Below are 20,665 nucleotides of genomic sequence, written 5' to 3'. Positions count from 1 at the left end.
TGGAAGCTCACCAGCTCCACCACCTGGGCGGCTCAAGTTGGCAGAACCAGAGACAACCCTGGGCTACCCCTTTCTAACAAAGCCCCTCCAGGCCAGGATGCTCACCTGGTCACAGGGCAGAGAGGTGCCCTCCCTGCCCTCCCCGCAACCCCAGAAACACACACATCTCCCAGGGCGGGTCCCTCTCTGTTGGAAGCAGCCCTGCTGACCCGAGCGCAGGGCCATGTGGGCAGGCGGCTAGTGTGCTGTCCCACTGTCATGTGAAGTTCCCCTGCAAACTTCTGTCTACACATCACAGCATCAATGGCACGCGCCCGCAAGCCTGAGGGTCTAGGCTGCCAGTGTCATATGCAAACTCCCCCCAAGAGGGGATGTCCACTTACGCCAATTGTAAACTTGAACTTGAACGGTGGCCCCTCAAAGAACGCGGCACAGTTATCGTCACTGCCTGTGGCCAGCCGGTACGGTCGGCTCTGCTTGATGTCCACGCTGTTGATGACTTTGTTGTGTCCCGTGACCTCGCCCACGGAAGAGCCACTGTCCCACAGGAAGACGGCTCCAAACCTTTACCCGAAGAGAGGAGTCACAAGAAGAAAACAATCAACCCTGGGGACGGTCGATGAGAGGTGGGCAGCTATGTGCCAGTGCTCAGAGGGGGGTGGGGGGGCGCTCGTGGCCGCGCTTCACGCACACGTGCTAAAGGAGCAAACGCTGGAGGCACGGTGGCTTCAGCTCCGTGTGCTGTTTGTCAAAGATTCCGAGACCAAGTGCCTTGGGGAAGGGACCGGAGGTCTGCGTCTATATGGTCCAGGCCAACAAGTCTCCCATGTGGAAGGTCCCTTAAAAACATCTGCCGGGGAACAGCTCTGTGGCTTATCCGTTTCCTAACGGTTGTTTTGGGTGGGACCAAGGTAGTTAGCAGCTACCATCCCCTACCAGAAGGAGATGGTGCCTTGCTCTCAGCTGGCATCCGATGCAAACATACCGTGGGGGTTACTCGGTGTTCGAATGAAAACTGAATTGTTAAGACCAATTGGATGACCTGAAAAACTACGGCAGAACGAACACCTGCCAGAACACACATTAAAAATAGCCTCTGAGTAAGAGAAACTGCCAAGTCCGAGTGCCTGAAGCTGCCGTGGTGCCCTGGAGAGAACCCTGCACTGCGGCACTGACCCTGCTGGTCACCGGACCCGCGGGCAGCAGCCACTGAGGGCCACCTACCCCACCTCCACTGGCCCCCCCTTCCTTCGTAAGGTCACTTCAGTGATATGCCCAGCTCCCCTGCAGCCAGGTGCGGCTGTGTGGTATGCCGGGAGAGACCCGTCCCCTTTCCTGCTGCCTGGACTATGGGCACGACAGCTGGTGTTCCAGGGGGTGAGGGGCCCCGCCCCATGGGGCCTCAACACACACTAGGCCAAGCTGGCGCAGAGGTCACTGCTCCCCTCCCAGCAGGGGCGCCCACAAAGAAAGCCAAGACACACGGGCAGGGAGGGGCCGAGGCCAGAGACTCACTTCTCCCTTCCTTCCCCGACCACTGCGATCCTCTTACTGTCTTCTGTCCAAGCAATGTCCTTGATCTTCCCAGCGAAAGGCTGATACTCATACTTTAAGAGGTGCTCCTTCTGCGTGGTATCCCAGATCCTGAGCTTTCCAGATACATCTGTGGACACAAAGGGTGGCGAGAGCGATGTTCATCCCTGGTCTGGCGGTGTGGGCACAAGGCACGTCCATGCAGCACGGCCCAGGGGCTCATAGGCTTGCTGCAGCGGCCCAAGGCCGCGTTTCAAGTGAGCAAAACGTGCCACTGCTCCATCAGAGCCTGTGGCCTCCGTGAGGCCCACTACTGGGTCTCTGCAGTTCACCAGCCATCCCCTGGATGACAAGCCCTGTGTGGGCACCAGAAAGCTAGGCCACACGGAGGCCTAGCCGTCAGGCAGCAGTCTGGTTCTGATTCTAGTCTCTGATTCTAGTCTTGCAGGGGGATCTAAATGGCATATGGGCCCTGGGCAGCTTTCTGAACACTCGGGACTCAAGTTCTTCATTTGCAAAAATGTGACAAGACTAGCAACAGCCGCCTCTCCCGCGCAGCGGCTGTGCCAGCAAGGAGCAGCGCTGTGTGCAGCTGGTGCACACCGTGACTTCCACGCGGCCCCCGCCTGGGCTCCTCTCCAGCTCCTCACCCCACCCCTGCGTCTACGGCGTGTACGGCGAGGCACACCCCACAACCCAGATGAGCGAGGTGAGAGCAGGATTCCTGCGGGAGGCACGCAGGTGGGTGCTGGAAGGCGAAGTGGTACTACAGACAGAATGCGAAGCCACGCCTCTCCTCGGGGATTAGTAATACAGTGACAGCGCCGTGAGGGGGAGGGAGAGGCACACCCCTCCCTTCCCGGCAGGATCCTGTCACCAAGATCTGAGACCAATTCCGACACAGCCCTTTCCAAAGAGCACTGAGCTCCCAAATCAGCATGAAGATGGAGGATTTTACACTAAGTCCTCAGGCCCACATTGGGGCCGGGGCGGGGGGGGGGGGGGGGTGGCGGTTGCTCCCACCAGGTAGGCTCCCAGGGTCCCCAGGCCCCTTTAGCACTTAACACAGACCCTCCAGCTGTTCTGTGAGCCCAGCTTCTGTCCTCCCGTTCGGGCCTCAGAACTGAAGGAGACGGAGGCTGCACGGGGCTCCGAGGGTGTCAAACAACACATCACACCTACAACTGCACTGACCAGAGGGGAAGGACAGGGCCACCTCGGGGGGCTGCTGAGAGGCTGAAACAAGTTAGCACGTGTAGTCTTGGACGAGCGCTGGATACACTGGAGGTGCTCGCCACAAGCTGGTCACCACTCACCAGCGAATGAACTAAGGATCTGCAGGAGGCCACCGGAGACCCTGCCTCACGGGCAAGCACCCGGGCCCACAGTCTGCGGGGCAGACGAGGGCAGACTCACGGCCACGTGAAGAGCACAACCTGAGGGGCCCCGGGGACCCTCGGCCTCTCTGGGGGAGGTCCAGGAAGGCTGCCTGGCTGAGGGGAGTTCCAAAGATGACCTGGAACTAATTCCTGGTTGGCTGGGCTCAGGCCTGTCTAGGGGGCTCTAGAGTCCTGCACAATCAGCGTCTACAGCTCAGGCTCACCGTGTCCCATCCTCTCGGGCGGAATGGCGCCGGCTTGCCAGCCTCCCCTGGGCTCTGCCAGCCACTGCCCGCTCCCGGGGGTGGGGTTGGGGGTGGGCCTCCTCCCCGGGCCCGGCGGAGTCGTGTTTCCCACGGCCTCCCCACCAGGCCCTCCACTGGGCCCTGCTTGTCCATTTAACCCTTCTTTTGGTTCACCTGAGGCGAGCTGACGATGTCACGTTACTTTCAGGTGTACAACCCAGTGACCCGACAAGTCTACAGGTTACGCCACGTGCAGCACAGGGGAAACCACCATCTGTCCTGGCGTTACTATGACGATGTCTGCGACTGCGTTCCCTGTGCTGCATCCTGCATTCCCACCACTCGCTCATTCCACACCCAGGAGCCTGCGTCTCCCAACCCCCCCACCCCCTCACGCCCCGCCCCCGCCCCTCGGGCAACCATCCTGGGTTCTCTGTGTTTATAGTCTGATTCTGCTTTTGTTTATTCTTTTTTTCCCTTAGATTCCACTCTAAGTGGAATCATATGGTCTTTGTCTTTCTCAGTCTATTTTACTCACTATAATACCCTTTAGGGCCTCCTGTGGTGTCTCAGATGGAACGACCTCATCCTTTTTTACGACCGTGTCACGATTCCAACATATATATATGCCACATTTTCCGTATCCGTTTGTCCATTAAGGGACATTTAGGTTGCTTCCATACATTTAATTCCTTTTTTGGAAGCAGCTGGGGCTGCTCCAGAAAGAGACTGGGGGGCTTGGAGACCAGGCGCTCGGGCCCCACTGACGAGGGCAGCCCCTGGGCAGTCACGAGATCCTGACCAATTGCCCATGGTGCCAAGCCCCGTGCTGGGTGCCGGGGGCACAACAAAGATACCTGCCCGGGGACAGAGAACACCTGCAAGACGTCAGAACTGATGGGGAAAGAGTTCCCTCTGTCCCCTCCTGGGAAGGCATCTCCACCGCACCAAGAGGATCAGTCTTGTTGAGCCTGCCCCCTCTCCCCGGCAGCTTGCAACATGGGGGACCACAGGGAGCAGGGAGTGAGGTGGGCCTTCCGGTGCCCACGGAGGCCTCTGCTCGCCAGCTTCGCAGCCTGGCCTCTCTACCTATGTTCCTCACCTGAGCAACCCTTCTCTCCTCCCCTCTGGGCATGCGGCCCCTCTCCTAGGAAGCCTGCCACTCTGCGGCCTGGGTGCATTGCTCTGAGGGCAGCCTGGGATTCACAGCCCTAGTGGGTGCTCAAGGGACGGAGTATGGGGCATAGACCACTAGCATTAAAGTTACCCAAGAAGACATGGCTACAAAAAGGGAACTGGGTTTGCCCTGGAAATGGCTCTGAACAAGAGAACATGGCACCGTGAGCCATGTCAACCCAAGGGCAGAGACTGACCATTTTGTCTAGGGCTGAGGGTCCAGCCCCTGGCATGGGCTCCTTACACAGTAGGCCTTCTGGAAGGTTCAATCATTCAGCAGACATAGACCGTTCAGACTCATAGGAATCTGAAGGTCCCACAGAGGGCTGGAAACCCATGTGGGAGCAAGCCACAGGTCTCCTGAGGTACTGGGACTCCCGCCCTAACCCGGGGAACGCCAGGTACCAAGTAACCCACTTAGGCGGAGAGCACAGCCCTTTCTCAGCCTCCGTCCTCCTCACTGCAAACCCTGTACAACCACGCTATTTTTAGCCCAGGACCTAATCTCTGCAGTGAGGGTTTCCTTCTCTTCGTTCAAGGGACCAGAACGCTAGAAAGTAAACGTGATCTCCGCCCAAGAGCGCCTGGATCTGCGTGCAGCCCACACCTCCCTCCGTTCCTCCACCAAACCAGGGCGCCTCTGCGAGAGAAGCAGGTCAAACTGACCCTTTACTTAGGTGACTGTCCTTTGCAATGGTCTCTGTGCCAGGCTTCCTCACTGATTCGGCATGAGGATCTGAAGCCAGCTTGCTGGCTGGTGAAGCACCCGGCCCTGGGGCCCTGGGGCCTGGGAACGCAGGCCTGGGCTCCCATGTGACTCAGCAGCCGCGCCTGCAGCTCCATGTGCCAAGGAGGCGGCGGGGCCCTTGCCAACCACACTTCTCTCTCTCGAAGACATCATTTTAAAAGGCACCAGGGCCACATCTTGGGGCTTTCAAGGAAAAGGTATTTTGCTGGCAAGCAGGGTCAGCCAAAAAATAAATTAAAAAAAAATTACACGGCTAAAATAAACCGAGGCATATAAATTAGAGCGAGTTTTACAGATAGAGTGGGAGTGAGTCTCAACAGCAACCTCGTTAAGTACCACGTTGGGCCAGACTCCCAGCCAAGCTCCTCACACACAGCCCCGACTGCCGGCTGTAGCCATCAGCCACCCGGCTTGCTCTCTGGCGGGTCCCGGGTCTAGGGGCAAACACTTCAGTCACCTGCTACCAGGTGGCCACCAGCGCAAGACGGTCCTAGGAATTTCACACACATTGCTGCTCTGGCTTCCCGGAGAGAAAATAAAGGCCCAGGAAGGTAAATTATTCCAGGCAGACTGCACAGTAAGAGACGAACCCTCCAGAGACAGGTCCCGACATGCCTCCCAGGGAGGGGCAGAAGGCAGCGCAGAGCAGTCGTGGGGGTGTGTGGCCCCCCGCGCTCCTCTCCTGGCCGGTCAGTTCTTCTGGCAATTCGCTCCTCTCTGCGGCTCTCTGGGGAGGCTGACACTGCCCAGGCCCACACCAGCTCACTTGCTTGGCTCTCCCTGAGGCCGCAGACAGGGCTGGGCACCGGCAAAGCAGCCAGTCAGTGCCTGCTGAGCGTGCGAATGGACGAATGAGTAAACGGGGGGCGCGGGTAAGCTAGGCTAACTTCTATGCCTCCCCTTCTCATCTGCACACGGCAGAAGATCTACCTCAAAGAACTGGGTGAACAAAGCATCCACCGTGGTAAAGATCTTTCTGTCCCTCCTGCCCGCCAGCCTCCCACAGAGCCACACAAAAGCCTGGCTGGAGAGAGCAAAGACCCAGACCAGAGTGGAATGGAGCACCTGCCTGAGGCCCGCATTGACAGGGACTGGGAAAGGAGCAGCTAATGAATAAAGGTGACACAAGACAAAGCTGCAGTTCAGAACACACACGCACACACACAAATGAGCTCCCAAACATCATGATACAGCTACCCGAAAAGGCCTCTGGCTAACCTCACACGAGCATTTCTGCTGACCTCTGAGCTGGAACCAGCTGGAACACTGCCAACTGCAAAGTTCTGCAATGGGGCTTTTTGGTGGCTTGTACTTTCCTCGTCAGCCCCAAATGAAACTAATCACACTGGCTCCACCTGCCGCACCCCCTCCCTTTCTTCCTTTCTTCCCCCCCCCCACCCCTGCTCCTCCTCCCTCCCTCTCCACCTCCCACCATCCTACAGCCAGGAGTCCCATCTGGCCTGGGGAACTCCTGGGCCACGCCACACGCATCCACAAGCCATGCGCGCGCACAGGTACCTCCAGAGGCGATGTAGAACCCGCTGGGCGCGTACTTGGCCACCACCACCTGATGGGCATGCTCCGTGTAGATGTCAGCAAGGGCTGGGTTCTGCAGGGAGGAGACCAGAATGAACACAAGGAAGGCAGTCAACCGCTTTCCACTCTCCTGATGAGTGGATCTGGGGGCTAAAAATAACACACGCACTACACATTCATGTCAAAACCTCCATAAAGAAAAATCCCAGCAGTACGACTACCTGCCCACACGCCCACTGCCTGCCTGCCTATTATCTTCGGCTGATAGAACTGGGTAGTTTTAACTCTTCCTCTTTAGCTGACAGCTGCGGAACTTGGGATGACTGTCTTTCTTTTGCTTTTCCGCACAAATATGTATTTGTAAAATACACACTCAAAACAGAAGTTTCACCGAAACAAGTGTACCATCCTACCTTTCTTTGTGGGGTGCATCCCGTTGCAGCTGCTTTCCGGAGTCCCCTATGTGCTGGTCTCCCTGTTCAGAAGCAACTCTACCCCGGCTGCCAAGCAGTGTGTGGCCTGAAACAGCGCCCTGGCTCTGAGCTCCGGCAGCACAGCGGGGTTCGGAACTGGGAGCCTCCCCCTGCCACAACCTTCGCTGGAAAATGTGGACTTCCTATTCGCATTGTAGCCCAGATGGAAGGCTGGCTGGCCTCACAGCAAGAACAGGGCTGGCATCTGGGACTAGAAGCACCTCCACTACTCGGCAACGTTTTAATGTCTTATTTACTAAAAGTAGATGGCGGTGCCTCCACTTTCACACACACTTGAGCGGCCTCAGCACACCTGAAACACACATACTGAGATGCTCTCCGTTTGTCTCTACAGCTGGGCTTTCTTTCAGGAGGGAGTCAAGACTCGGTCATCAATTCCCGCTGTTGGCTTTCTATGAACCACGCGCTCTTGAAAGAGGCCGCCTCCCACAGGCTGGAGGCTGAGGACACATCAAATCCCAGTGTGGACACCCTGCTTTCTAGAGGCGGCTGCTGCAGGCACATCTAGCCTGACCCCCGACTCCCCCCACCTCTCCCCAACCTGACCACAAGATGAGAGGCCTGCACTTTCCTCCACAGGAGCCCCACAGCCCTCATTCTACCAGACTGAGACCAGAGAGGCTGACCCTGAAGTCCAGCCCTGCCCGCCACCAGCCACCTTCTGGCATTCCTGGTAGCCCCATGTCTCTGCGAATGCTGCTGCCCTGGCCAGGACCACCCTCCTGCCCGCTGACACCTACTCATGCGGCCTAACTGCAGAGCCGCCTCCTGCGAAGGCCTCTCTCTGTCCCCTGAAGCATCTCACATGTCCCTGAGGTACCCAGGACACATGATACAGGTATCCCCTGCTTTTCCCCAGTTTGCACTGTGCCACCTTGCTTTTCCAAAAGACCTCCATTAGTACCTGTTTTCACCAACCGAAACAAAGCCACGCAGGATCTTCACTTTCATGAAAAAAGGAAAAAAGCCAAAACAGCATTCAGCACCGGTTTTGCGGCAGGATGAGCCGGTCTGGGGTAGCAGGCACCCCAGAGCAGTGAGTGGTGCCCCCCCAGCTCCTTCCCTGGAAGCCACAAGCGGCCAGAGCTCCAAGCTGTGTCTGGGAGCATCTGGGCTTTATTTCCATTTATTTCGTGCATTTGTTAGCAAGATGTGTTCTAAGGCATCAGAAGAGCCAGGACAGGTGATTTTTGGGAGGTCTAGGAACACTCTACACTCTTCTTCATATAAAGTGATGGTAAATGCATCTTTGCTTTAGGCCATTTGGCTCACGTAAGGTTTCACAGAACGCTCTGGTTTGGGTTGTGGGGAAACCTGGAATCCCAAACCTTCTTGTCATCTCTTCCTATTAGTTTTTCTGCAACCTGCTTCAAGTGTATTTCTCTCTTCAACCATCACAGCAGTTCACAAATAGGTGTGCAATAAATGGGGTTTTTTTTTTTGGGGGGGGGAGTATACAAAGTCCTTTTCACCCCTAAGACTTAACACTCAGCATTATGTGATGTAGTGGGCACTTAATATACGTGTTTCATAAATTAATCCATCTCGGAATAAACATTTGCTAAAGAAATTAGAAAGGTATCAGGTACTCAGAGAGGACAACATGAACGGCAAACAGGCACGTGCAAAGGTGCTCAATGTCATCGAAACTACAACAAGATACCACATTACCCACCAGACTCAGCAAGATTAAAAGACCAGTGTCACCAAATGCTGGCAAAGATGGGGGCGCAGGGTACCAGAATATGCACGTATTGCTGGCGGGAATGCAAAACGATGCAGCTGGAAGAGTTTGGCTGGCTGGTCGGCTGTTCATGAAGTTAAGCATACACTTACCACACACAAAACCTGCGGTCCCGCCCCTAGGTGTTTACCAGAGAAACAAATCACACATCCACAAAAGACACGTGCATGAAGGTTCACAGTTGCCTTACTCGTTAACAGCCCCAAACTGGCAACGCTGGGTTGCAGGACTCCTTTTTTATGACATTCTAGGAAAGGCAAACCTAAAGGGACCGAAAGCAGATCGGTCCTTGCAGGGTGTTAGGTGTGGAGGGAGCGGCATGGGGTTAAGAGAGCACTTCTGGAAATGTTGGGAAGGTTCTGTGTCAGGACTGTGGTGGCGGTTATGGGACTGTGTATAACTGTCACGTTGTGTAGCAGATAAATCTTACTGTATCTAAATTGTGCCTCAATAAAAATTAAATGCCTGATATCCATTTAACATCTGCCTAATCCAACCCATTCCAGCCCAGATTAGTGCTTCTTACCCTAACACTCTAACATGGACCGGACCCCTCGCAAAGAAGCTGGCCAGAAGCAATCCGTGGACAGGCCACCCTGAGATCCTCTTCCGGTGTCTGTTTCAAGGCTGACTGAGGGGGCTTACACCCCACACAGGAGGCACCACCAGCCCATTTTACAGATGAGAAACCCATCCCATGGGCAACTGACCGCCCAAGCTGGCACTCAGCCCCCCTGGGCTCTGCCTTTAAAAGGGTGGGCTCCAAGGGGCCCAGGGCAGGGATGCGAGATGAGTAGGCACTGGCCCTGGGAGAAGTTCCACCCCTAAACATTCCTCCCCCAAAATAAGGTGGCAAGTGCAGCGGGTGTGAACACCCAAGGCAGGGGCAGCACCAGAATTCTGGGCTGCATGAGACATCTCTCTTGTCTGCACTGCAAATACAACTGAGCCAGCGAGGGAGGGGGCCAGACTCTCCAAGATGAACATAATGACTTCATCTGAGTCCATGGCAAGCTCCCCACCTCGGCTCAGCACACACAGGGAGGCTGGCTACTAGAGGTAGAAACAACAGCTCCCCTGTTCCCGCTGTCATCCTGCCAGGTCAGGCTCATTCCAGGTCAGCTAAGGCCACAAGGCACCAGGACTTGGACCCAACACCCTCTCCCCCGTCTCACAGGGGGCGGCAGCTCCCCTCCCTTGTCCTCCCTCTCCTGCTGCCTCAGGCAAGGAGAAGAGGACTTGGGTGAGTAATTTATTTGGGGCAGGGCTAGGGAACAGGGAAAATGAGCCAGTGAAGGGAAGAGAGCCAATTCCGGGCGTACCAAGGAATATTCCTGCTGTGCCAGGGGCTCCCCCTCCCTGGGGGCCTTGGGAGATGGTTCAGGACAGGTCTAATCCCACTGCCTGCCCTCCCAGGCCAAAGGAGCTGCTCCCTGGGCTGGTGCCCTTACCTGGCCAAGGCCCCTTCACTTGGTGAGGGGAGGGAGAGCTAGAACAGGAGCACTCCCTCCCCCCACCACCCACCGCTCAGGGCTGGCAGTGGGCACTCAGCAACATTGCTGAGGGGCAGAGCTCAGGGCTGGTGAGACCCTGGCATAAGCCCCGGAAGGCTACCCTCACACCTGGGAGGTCAGGGAGCCTCACAAAAGACGTGAAGACACAGAGTCACAGATGTGAGGAAAGACTTGGGCACGGCTGGCCTACCATGTGCCCTGCAGACCCTACAGACGCCTGCGGGGACAACAAGGTGGGGGCTAGATTACAGGAGGCCCCTCAGCCCGACCCGAGGAGGCCCCCTCTCCTGTGGACTACATACAGTTCCGGCCCCCCACCTGCACAGAGGCCGGTCTTCAGGACCAGACCTCCTTCTGCCAAGCCTGTCAAACAGGAAATGAACCCCGACCCCCCCCCCCCCCGCCACCTTCCCAATCCGCACCCTGCCACGGAGACTCCCTACATCAACGAAGGGAGGATTCCTGAAACCGCTTCATCCGGACAGTGTCTAACTGAGCCGCCGGCTCCCCAAAGCTCTTTCAGGTCCTATGTCGTCTCAGGCTCGGAGGTCACCACACCAGCCACAGCGAGGTTAGTGACTGGCCCAGGTCACAGGGCGTGGCAGCTCTGACCTCAGCTGCTGAGCCACGGTGAGCCCTGCGGACACATCAGGAGGTCGGGAAGGCCTCCCCCACCAACCAGTGTAGAAGCTGTTGGACGCGGCACATCGAGAGGGGCCTCCGTGCTCTCCTGGAAGAGCTGATGGCCCCTGGAGCCTCCAGAGAAAGCCTGGGCTCCTCCAAACTCGGACCAGGCCAAGTGAGCGTGACCTTCCAAGAGGACTGCATTTCAGAGCACCGGCTTTCCAACTACTAGTTCCTAAAAGCAGTCACCGGTAGCTGGACCTGTGGAACCGACACAATCTGCAGGGACCTCTGTTCCGATGACTAAGGACAAACTCGAATTACTGCACAGTAGCCCGGCATGAGAGCAGCCGAACGGACATCTGTGCTTCCAGAGCGGCAGCTCGAGCCCAGAAGCCAAGCCGAGTCCCTACCACGCGGCCTCAGAAGACAGACAGAACACGTAAGTATGGCTCATTTACTCCTTCCAAGAACTCCCTGCACCCACTCGGGGCCGGCCCTGGGGACCCAGCAGTGAGCGAATGTTCTGAAGGAGTACGACCTGCCACCAAAGCAGCGGCGGTGAACGCCGCCCGGCTCCAGCTTCAAGGCTCCCACTGGCCCGGAGGAACGGCACCCTAACTGGCAATCCAAAGTCCATCTTCCATGATGCCTGCTCCTTCCTCCAGGAAATCACTGAGTGACTTTCTTCCCTTTACCTGCCTCTGCCTGAACGCCTTCCCTCCTTCCTGATCCTCAACGACGTCTCCTAACTAGCTTCTACCACCCAGGCAAAGGCCACCTCCAAGAATCCTTCCCTGCTGCCCCAATGGGAAATCTCTCCCAGCCCTAAATGCCCGCTACCTGCCCTGGCCTCCCGCCCCACCCCCTCACTACTTCCTGCCTTGTACCATGTGCCACTCTTACACCCACGAGGCTTCCCACGGAGGGGACCCCGCAGAGGGCAGGGCCCGCATTGGATCCAGCGCTGCCACCTCCCAGTGGCCCAGAAGACCAAGGCTGGCTGGACCCCGAGAGCCGCTTCCAAATCATCATGCATGGATGGTCCATGCTCAGCCACGAGGCTGGACCCTTCTATTGATTTCTCTGAACCCTTCCAGGAAGGCAACCTTACACCCCACTTCACAGGGCCAAGAAACCGGGCAGAGAGAGGGTGATATGCCCAGAGCTACCCGGATGATAAGCGGTGGGGGTGGGACCCGAAGTCAGGTAAGAGCCTTTATTCCTCAACTCTATTCTCTCACCCATGGTTGGTATCACTGTTAGCCTGATTCTTTGACTCAGAGGAGCCCTTCAGCCTGGCCGATAGTGAAGCATTTCACAACTGCGTGGGGCCGTTCTGCAGTCCCGCATCGTCTGCCACTCCCTGAGCGACTGTCCCTCCTGGCTCCCAGCTCAACCCCTTCCTGATGGAGCAAATCAAGACTTAACGCAGGGACCCCTGCACACAGGACACTGGCACCTCCCTTCCTGTCCCCCTCCTTTCCCACTGTCTGCCCAGAGCCTGACTGAGCAGTCATGAGGAGAGAGTCTGGGGGAGGCTGCCGGGGGTTAGATCCCCGCACCTCCTGGGGCTCTGGTGTCCACATCTCTAAAAAGAGAGAGTCTCTAGTCAACGCAGCGGTTGTGAAGAGGAAGGCACCGTGTACATTACAGCCCAGGCAACCCTCTAGGGATACTTGTGCATGAACTCAGCTAAATCCCACCGTGAACCCCATGGTGATGGGGTGGCCTTTGCCTGGGTGGTAGAAGCCAGTCTCCTTATGCTTACAGATGAGAAATCCAAACCGGATGAAGTACAGTAAGTGTCCGGCCACTGCCCAGCACAAAATGTACTCAACCAAGATGAGCTCCTTTGCCACAGGCAGTGCTCAGGGCTGCCTGCTGGACTGGCATCCATCTGTGCTCCCTGGGGAACAGCTGAACAGAGCGGGGCGGGGCTGGGGGTGGGACTGGAGTGCCCATGTTGGGATGGTGTGTGGTGGAGAAACTGTCATTTTCTGGATAAGATCCCAGGGAGCACAGATAAAACCAGTGGGTAGAAGCTACTAACAAGCTGACCAGAGTGTGGGATCCAGGTCTTTCTATGGGGTATATCACCACCAAAGCCGGGCAGGTTCCTCCACTGAGAGTTACGAAGAGAAGCAAAAAGAGCCCTTTCCACTCCAGAGTCTACACGTCATTTGTAGTAAGTTCCTGTGGGAGATGGGGGTTGGTGGAGGCACAGTCCAAGGTCAGGACTGCACAAGGACGCAAATGGGCATCTCCAACCATCTCAGGGTAGGGTTGACTCCCACAACCCAAGTAGAACCAGGACTACTTTTCTGCTGGCTTCAGGCATGAGGCTACCTTGTTTTCCATAACCTCGAAGGCCTTGATAGCCCTCTCTACACCTCCTCGAACAGGAACCAGGTGAGAAATGTATCAAAACCACCAACCCCCCACAGGAGCCCGTAACTGTGCTGAGAGCACGCAAGTCACACTTCTTTCAACCTCTGTGCATACTTGGTTCCCTGTCTAGACTCTCCCCGTCTCTGCCTCACTCCTCTTCCTGGAAAACTCTTACTTATCCTCCAAAACCCAACTCAGATGTTCCTTCTCCAGAAACCTTCCCTGCTGCTCTGTGGCACAACTGGTTCTTCCCTCTTGTTCCCAAACCACCCAGGACATTCTTTTAAAGTGCTTAACCAGAGAATTTGAATGTTGCCCACCAAGGGTAACATTCAATCTTGATGCTACTGATATTTTGGGTCAGAAAACTTGTAGCACAGCCCTGTGCATTGTGGGATGCTTGGCAACAGGCCTGGCCTCTACCAACTAGATAGATACCAGTAGCACGAAAATGTCTTCAGACGTTGCAAGTATCTCTCAGGGGGTGGGGCTGGGGGCAGAAACTTCTCACAACCACTGATTTGAATCTGGGGACACAGTGGTCACGGGCAGGGCTCAGCAAGACAAGCTTAGTGAACGTGCGTGGGAAACATCAAGAACCAAGGATTGGTTCTATCAGCTGATAAGCACTTGCTGAGTGTGTGCACCCTGAACCTCAAATCTTAGGTACGGGACAATCTCTACCACAGATTCCACCATATTACTAGTCTGCTTCACCTTTTAATGGTTCCGGTGACCTCTGCCACAGGGCTGCCTGACCACCCACCGCTCAAGCCCCCCACACCTTCCACTCCCCCTCACACCCAGGCTCCGGCCACGGAACTCCACGACCCCTGCAGGGGACCTCTCGCCCAAGCCCGCCTCATCTGTCTGGCAGCCCCGACCCCGTAGTGAGTGCCCCACGGCACCCGTGCTTCCTCTCAGCGTCAGCCCCATCCAGTTCCCAGAGTCGGTTGTCCCCACCAGACTGCGAGCTCTGTGAGGACAGGCCCATGTGGGCTTTGGTACGAAGCAGACGCTTGATCAGCACCTATAACAGGACTCACTGGGGCTTGAGCTATAGAAGGTGGGAGGGGCACGGCAGGTGGACTGGGATGGAAAGGAAATGCCTATCCTGGGCCCGTTACACTCAGGGAGCTGCCCCCTCCCCCCGCTGTGACTGGACACGTGACAAAGTACCCAAGAATCACTGGCCCACGAAGCAAGTCGCCACCACAAGTCACCTGGGCTCCACGCAGCTCCGTGGCCTGGTCTGAGCCTGTCTCTTCACTTCTTAAAGCTCCGACCCCCAGGCCTCTCCTGGCTCGACCTCACACATGCCGCCTGCTCACCCGTCCACGTGGTACTCCAGCACACCACTCCCTTCTGCCACCCAGAAGCTTGTGTCACTCTCGCCAAGACCACAAGCTCCATGCAGGAGGGGACTCCTCTGTGTGCCCCCTACAGGGACGGTAGCCAACCTGGACGCACAGCAGGGACTCAGAAGGCATGTGCATATGGACAGAAGGGACAATGTCAATCCTTCCCGAGCCATCTGTCCCTTCATGGACACCCCCCACCCCACGGGGGGCACGCACAGGTGGTCCTTCTGCACATGGCTGGCAGCAGATCACTCCAGGAGAAACTCAGCACTCAAGTTCAACAACCCTGAACTTCACACTGTGCTTGGAAACAGAGCATGTTGAAATGCAACAAATATGTCACTTCCTGGAATTGAATTTTATATATATAATTTTTTCAAATATATGTATTTTAGTTCTGGAATCTAGGGATTGGACTGGTTTAAAAGCAAGCTCCAAACCTGCCCTTGTAGCAAATCTGCTGGCCGCTTCTGGCAGCTTTCGAGGGGCCTCTGCTGTGCCAAAGCTGTCCTTTACAGGACGTGATGCTGGGCAGTTCAGAATCCTGAAGAGGCTCCTTCACGGTCACTGGGGGTAACTCTTCCCTGTCTCTGCAGAATCTGCAGGGGCAGTGGCAATGCCGGCCCCACGGTAATATACCAGGCTCTCCCTTTCTGGATTTTTCTTTTCTAGATGGCTGTACCACTGCATGCTTTTAATTCGGATGTGTTGGAAGAAAATAGGTAAGAAATGCTCTTTTCAACGAGCTTATGAAGTGCCACTACGCTGGGTTCAAGGAACAACTTTTAAGTCAACACAGTAAATGACACCAGTGGCTCGTAATATGGGAAGTCATATAGGTATGGACACCTGTTTGGTGTGAAAGGAGGGGGAGGCCACAAAATTTAGCTCCAGTAACCTCAAGCAGGCTGAACTTTCATTTTCAGGCAGTAAAGCCTTCCATGGCTGCCTATTATATCCATGACACAGCTTGGCTTTCAAGGCCTTTTGACCAGCGGATAAACGTACTGAGCACCTGTGCCAGGTACTCTCCTGGGTGAGGACATAGCAGTGAATGAAACAGGGGAGAACAAAGCCCCGCCTTCAAGGAGCTTCCAGTCACGGAAGACAGGCACATGCACACAGCTGTAGGACTGCCTGCCTGCTGGCTCGCTCTGTGTCAGCACTGTGGGGTGAGAAGGCCAGGGTGGGAATGCTATTAATTCCTATGTCCTGAGACAGATATGGGACATGTCTGAGAAAGATCATGGAAGCAAGGGTGCCTGGAGCTGAGGGGGGGGTGGTGCTGGGGGTGAGACTGGAGGTGACAGACTGGATAGTAAGGCTGTATCAGGCATGGTAAGGCAGAACAAAGGGGCAACAGACACCATCTCATATTTTAATGTAACTGGTCCAGCTGTGCTCTGAGAGCATACTCGAGGCCAGCCAGTGTAAAATCGAGAGACCAGTCTGGGTTTTCTGTTTTGCAATCCAGAGAGGATGGTAGCTTGGAGAAGGATGGAAACCAGAACAGGTAGAAAAAAAAAATGTCAGATTCTAAAGTTAGTCTGAAAGTAGTCACTAGGCTCCACTGAAGAATGAACCATGGGATGGAAGAGGGAAATCCAGTAGAAGTCCCAGATCTGGGGCCCGAACAGCTGGAGGAATGGCACTACTGTTTTGGAGGAAGGACACATGGGAAACCTGAATGTGGTCTAGACAGGCCAAGTTGAAGGCAAGCAGAACCCTGACCTGGTTCCAACTCTTCTTCCGGGCCTCCTCTCTCTCCTGAGGCTGTAATGTGACCAGACCATCTTCCTTCCTAATCCCTGAATGGTCACTGAGGGTTCATGTATTTTTTCCAGGAATGCTGTGCTCCACTAAAAATGGTGTCCATCTTTAACTGAGCACCAATGGTCCCCCAATCCAAAAAGAGCCCGAAGGGCTGATTTACATCCAGAACAGGAACACATTAGCAGCTTCCCATGCTGTCCGGGCCCTGCAGAAACTTCCAGATAACTGGGAAAGGAAAGCAGACTCACCCTCAAGAGAGACTGGCAAACTCTGGGGTACCGGTAAAAATAAAGACCTCCGAAGAATGAGCAGAATGGGTTTCACAAGCTGGGGAATGTTTGCAAGGGGGGGGAGGGGGGCTTGTGCATAGCTGTGAACAATTCTCCATCAGAAGCAGCTCCAATGACTGGCCTTCTTCCCCTTGCCGGCCCGACCCCTCTGCAGAGCAACGGGCCCACAGGGCTGAGATGCTCTGTGCAAGAACCTCTCGTGGCACCAGATACGCGGTAGACACCTCACGTGAGGCCTCCCACCTAGAAGTACAGGGAGATTGCCACGACACGTCCAGGATCGTTAGGGGCAAACCCAAGCGCTCCCCCACCCTGGATCCGAGAATGGCTTCGTCCATTTTGTTTGCCAAACTACAAGGAGGACCTACTCTGGGCCATCTAACTTTTATTTACTCAACATCTTGGGACCTCACCCTGGACATCTCCAGATCATTACCATCGAAGTCCCCGGTGAGGTTTCCCTCAGTTCTGAGCGAGGCCAGATCAGCTTTCCAGGAATCCGTGTGACTAGCACGATAGTGCTTAGCACCTTCAGTGAACATTCACACCCGCCCACCCCTTCATTTGAGGTGCCCAGCATTCTGGGGCAGGGCTGAACTGCCACACGGAGCTCGGTCCTTCAGCAGAGGAACGACAGTGACTGGCTGGCTTACCCAGAGACGAGGGGAGACCCAGCAGCACCTCGGACCATGCAGAGTCCTCTCCTTTTACAGGCAAGGAAAGCGAGGCCCCCAGAGCCCCTTTACTCCCTCAGCCAGTTGTGAGGTCCCCGAGGGCAAGTGCATCTGATCAGCAACAATCCGAACCCACTAGGGGTAATCACTCGCAACAGATGTGAAGCTAAGCTGACATCCCTTGGGAGCATGACCAATCAAAATCATCCGCCTACATACCGTGCACAAGGCCCAACTCCAAGCACAGTGCAGGAGAACCCCTCCCCCCACAAATGGTTGTGCTGGCACTTCCACCTTCCACCCCCCCATACCCTAACTCGCACTGAAGAAGGGAGGAGAAAGATTTCAGTGTGCAATCCCAGCAGCAAGGAGACCAACAAGCAGACTCGGTCATTTCAGTAATTACAGAGGAGTAACAGGAATTTGCGAGGATTTCCCACGAAATTGGCTCAAAAAGCATTCTCAGCCTGGGTACAGTATGTCTGTCTAAATGATTCATGGGAATAAACTGGTTCCTGATTTTGCACTGGGGCTCACACCAGGCTGGAGGGCAGAGGCCTGAGCATGAGTCCTGGCTCTGCCACACCGAGATCCTGGGTGTTAACAGCGATCATACATAAGTGCAATTTACCAAGTGCTGGGTGTGTGCCAGCCATGCTGGGCTGGAGGGACGCATCATCTCATTCAGCGGGCACAGGCAGTCAGGGGAAGTGGGGGGGAAGGGAGCCTCATCTCATCATCACCTCCATTTTACAGATGAGGACACTGGGATTCAGAGGCCCAAAACACCAACCGCCCCAAGGGCAAGCAGCAGCTGACCGGGTGTGTCTGATCCCCCTAATCCGGACCCCTTATACTTAAGGTCTGAACTAATCCAAGCCTCAGTTTCCCCGGGAAGAGAAAGAAGAGGGCCTAGATAAGGCTGAAACAGCCTCCTAGGCTTCCGAGGTGTGGTCCCAAGGCTGAGGGGGCGTGGCGTCCTCACCCTCCCCAAGCCGCTGGGCGGGAGAAGAGGGGGGTAGAGGGGAAGGAGAATTAACCTGGCAGTTGCACCCAGGGTCTGAACCCGCGCCTGTGGGGTAGGTGGGAACGGGGTACTCACGTCGATGTTCCTTAGAATGACGCACTTTCCATTGGTGTAAAGAAAATTGTTGCCCTTGGGGTCGCCGCCGATGATTTTGGAGACGCCCCTCTCCACCTGGGGGAGGCTGGCGAACACCTTCTCTGCGGAGACACAAACCAAACGGGGCGCGTTAGTGGCAGCTCCCACCTCGGCCCCCGGCCGGGCTGAGGACTGGGGGCAGGGAGCGGACGAGAGAGGGGCCCTGGACCGGTCTCAGCCGGTCACCTGTTGCCTCCACCGGGAGGGGCGGCCGCCACTTTGAAGGAGCGCAGGGGCCCGCGCGACTTCCTGGTCCGCGCTCCCGACCAGGCCCTTCAGGGACGCGGGGGCTCCCACGAGCCCAGCCCGCAGTACCAACTTTGGGGCACCCCCCCCCGGGCCGGGGATCGCCGCCGGGCGTCCCGAGGGCGGCGGGGGGTTCGCCGGCCCGCGCCCTCCCCCATCCCCCGCGGCCGGAGACCCCGCCGGGCCGCCCGCGCCCCGCAGACGACCGAGGGGGCCCGGCAGCGTGGGCGCCCACCGCCGGGGTCACCGGACCGCGGCACTTACTGATCTCGTACGGCATCCTCGCCCACTTGTTACCGCGCCGCGCTCGCCGAGAGCCTCCGGGGCCGCCCGCGCCGCGTAGCAGACTGGCCGAGGCCGGTCCGGGGACAGGGGGCCGAAAGGCGGCGCCGGGCGTGCCGGGCGCGGAGGGGGCGGTCCGAGGCCGGGGCTCCGAGGCCGGCTCGCGCCCTGCCCTGCGCGCTGCCGCTGCGGACGCGCCGAACCCGGAAGCGCGGCCCCGCGCGCGGCTCGCCCCCAGCTTTGACCATATATAGTCAAGCGCTCGGCTCGGCTGCTGCAGCCCGCGTGAGCCTGCGCGGACCGGGCCGCCCCTCCCCCCGCGCGGGCCCCGCCCCTGTCGCCCCGCCCCGGAAGTGACGTTACACGACCCCATAAAAATGTGGCGCGGGGGGGCCGCCTTCGGTGTCAGACTGTTTCTGGTCGCGGTTGCGGGACGGCTGCTGACTTCGCGGAGGGAAGGGTGGGCGGGCTGCTCCAGGCTGAAGTTCGGGGGCCGCAGAATGCGCCAGTCTGCTGTCGGGGGCGGGGGTGCTGGGGAAACTTTGTTTCGACCCGATGTTTGCGCAGCGGGCGTTCCCGGGCCGCTAGCCTTCCGGCTGAGACGGCGGCCAGCCGCTCCGGTATTTCACAGAGTGCTTTTTCTTTTCTTAACGCTCCTGAGTAGGAGTCGCCCTTCCTCTAAAGCAGCCGCTGGCAGCAGAAATTTCAGGGATATGCCTTGCTGGGCCTGAACTCTCTCTCAGAACTTCCTTTAGAAAGCTAAGAAGCCAAGGAGAGCAAAGGGAATGTAGCTTCTAAGAAAACCAGGGTCTATGAATCAGGGAGACAGAAGGAAAGGGGGAACTTCTGCTTTTAAAGTCAAGGCAGCGTTAAAATAGGAAAAGCAAGGGCTCTGAGATGTTGCCTTAAGCCTCCCTTTTCAGTAGGGGGACAGTTTTCCTGAGTTGGGGGGAGGGCTAAGAATATGTAAAGCACCTTGGGGCGCCTGGGTGGCACAGCGGGTTAAAGCGTCTGCCTTCGGCTCAGGGCGTGATCCCCGCGTTCCGGGATCGAGCCCCACGTCAGGCTCCTCCTCTATGAGCCTGCTTCTTCCTCTCCCAATCCCCCTGCTTGTGTTCCCTCTCTCGCTGGCTGTCTCTATCTCTGTCAAATAAATAAATAAAATCTTTAAAAAAAAAAATTAGAGCACCTGTGGGTAATGAAGCTCGAGCTGGGAGACCTTGCAGCATGATCCTTGACTTTCTATTTCTCTAATCTGGGAAGACCTGTTGGCTCTGTTTCCAAAATGTATCCAGGTTCATCATTTCTTGCCTTCTTGTCTGTTAGTCCTACAGAGCCAAGCCCTGAAGGCTCGCCTGGGTTATCCAGGTGTTTGCTATCTGGCCTGTTATGCTCCTACCCTCCCCCACCTTCACCTCAGTCTGTTCTTCAGTTTGCTGCCTGAGTGTGTGTTCTAGCCAAAACCTATCTTTCACCTTAAAAATCTGTAGGAA

General features: G+C 56.5%; 1 protein-coding gene across 1 annotated transcript in view; it reads right to left on the bottom strand.

Moving 5' to 3' along the window:
- The window catches only part of WDR1 (WD repeat domain 1), a 42,070-nt gene extending 22,724 nt beyond the window's left edge, over positions 1–19,346 (bottom strand). The window contains exons 1-5 of the mRNA XM_087864273.1: positions 19,155–19,346; positions 18,585–18,706; positions 6,600–6,690; positions 1,516–1,663; positions 384–564 (exon numbers count right to left, since the gene is read on the bottom strand). Of these exons, the coding sequence (XP_087720399.1) occupies positions 384–564; positions 1,516–1,663; positions 6,600–6,690; positions 18,585–18,706; positions 19,155–19,170 (558 nt within the window). The 5' untranslated portion in view covers positions 19,171–19,346. The remainder of the gene's footprint in view (positions 1–383; positions 565–1,515; positions 1,664–6,599; positions 6,691–18,584; positions 18,707–19,154) is intronic.
- Between the last annotated feature and the right edge of the window lie 1,319 nt (positions 19,347–20,665).

This window comes from Ursus americanus, chromosome 8 (genome assembly GCF_024610735.1).
Source record: "Ursus americanus isolate L20-20 chromosome 8, mUrsAme1.1.p, whole genome shotgun sequence".
Classification (NCBI taxonomy): domain Eukaryota; kingdom Metazoa; phylum Chordata; class Mammalia; order Carnivora; family Ursidae; genus Ursus; species Ursus americanus.
Note: the sequence above shows the minus strand (reverse complement) of the source record. Positions and strands in the feature narration are given on the sequence as shown.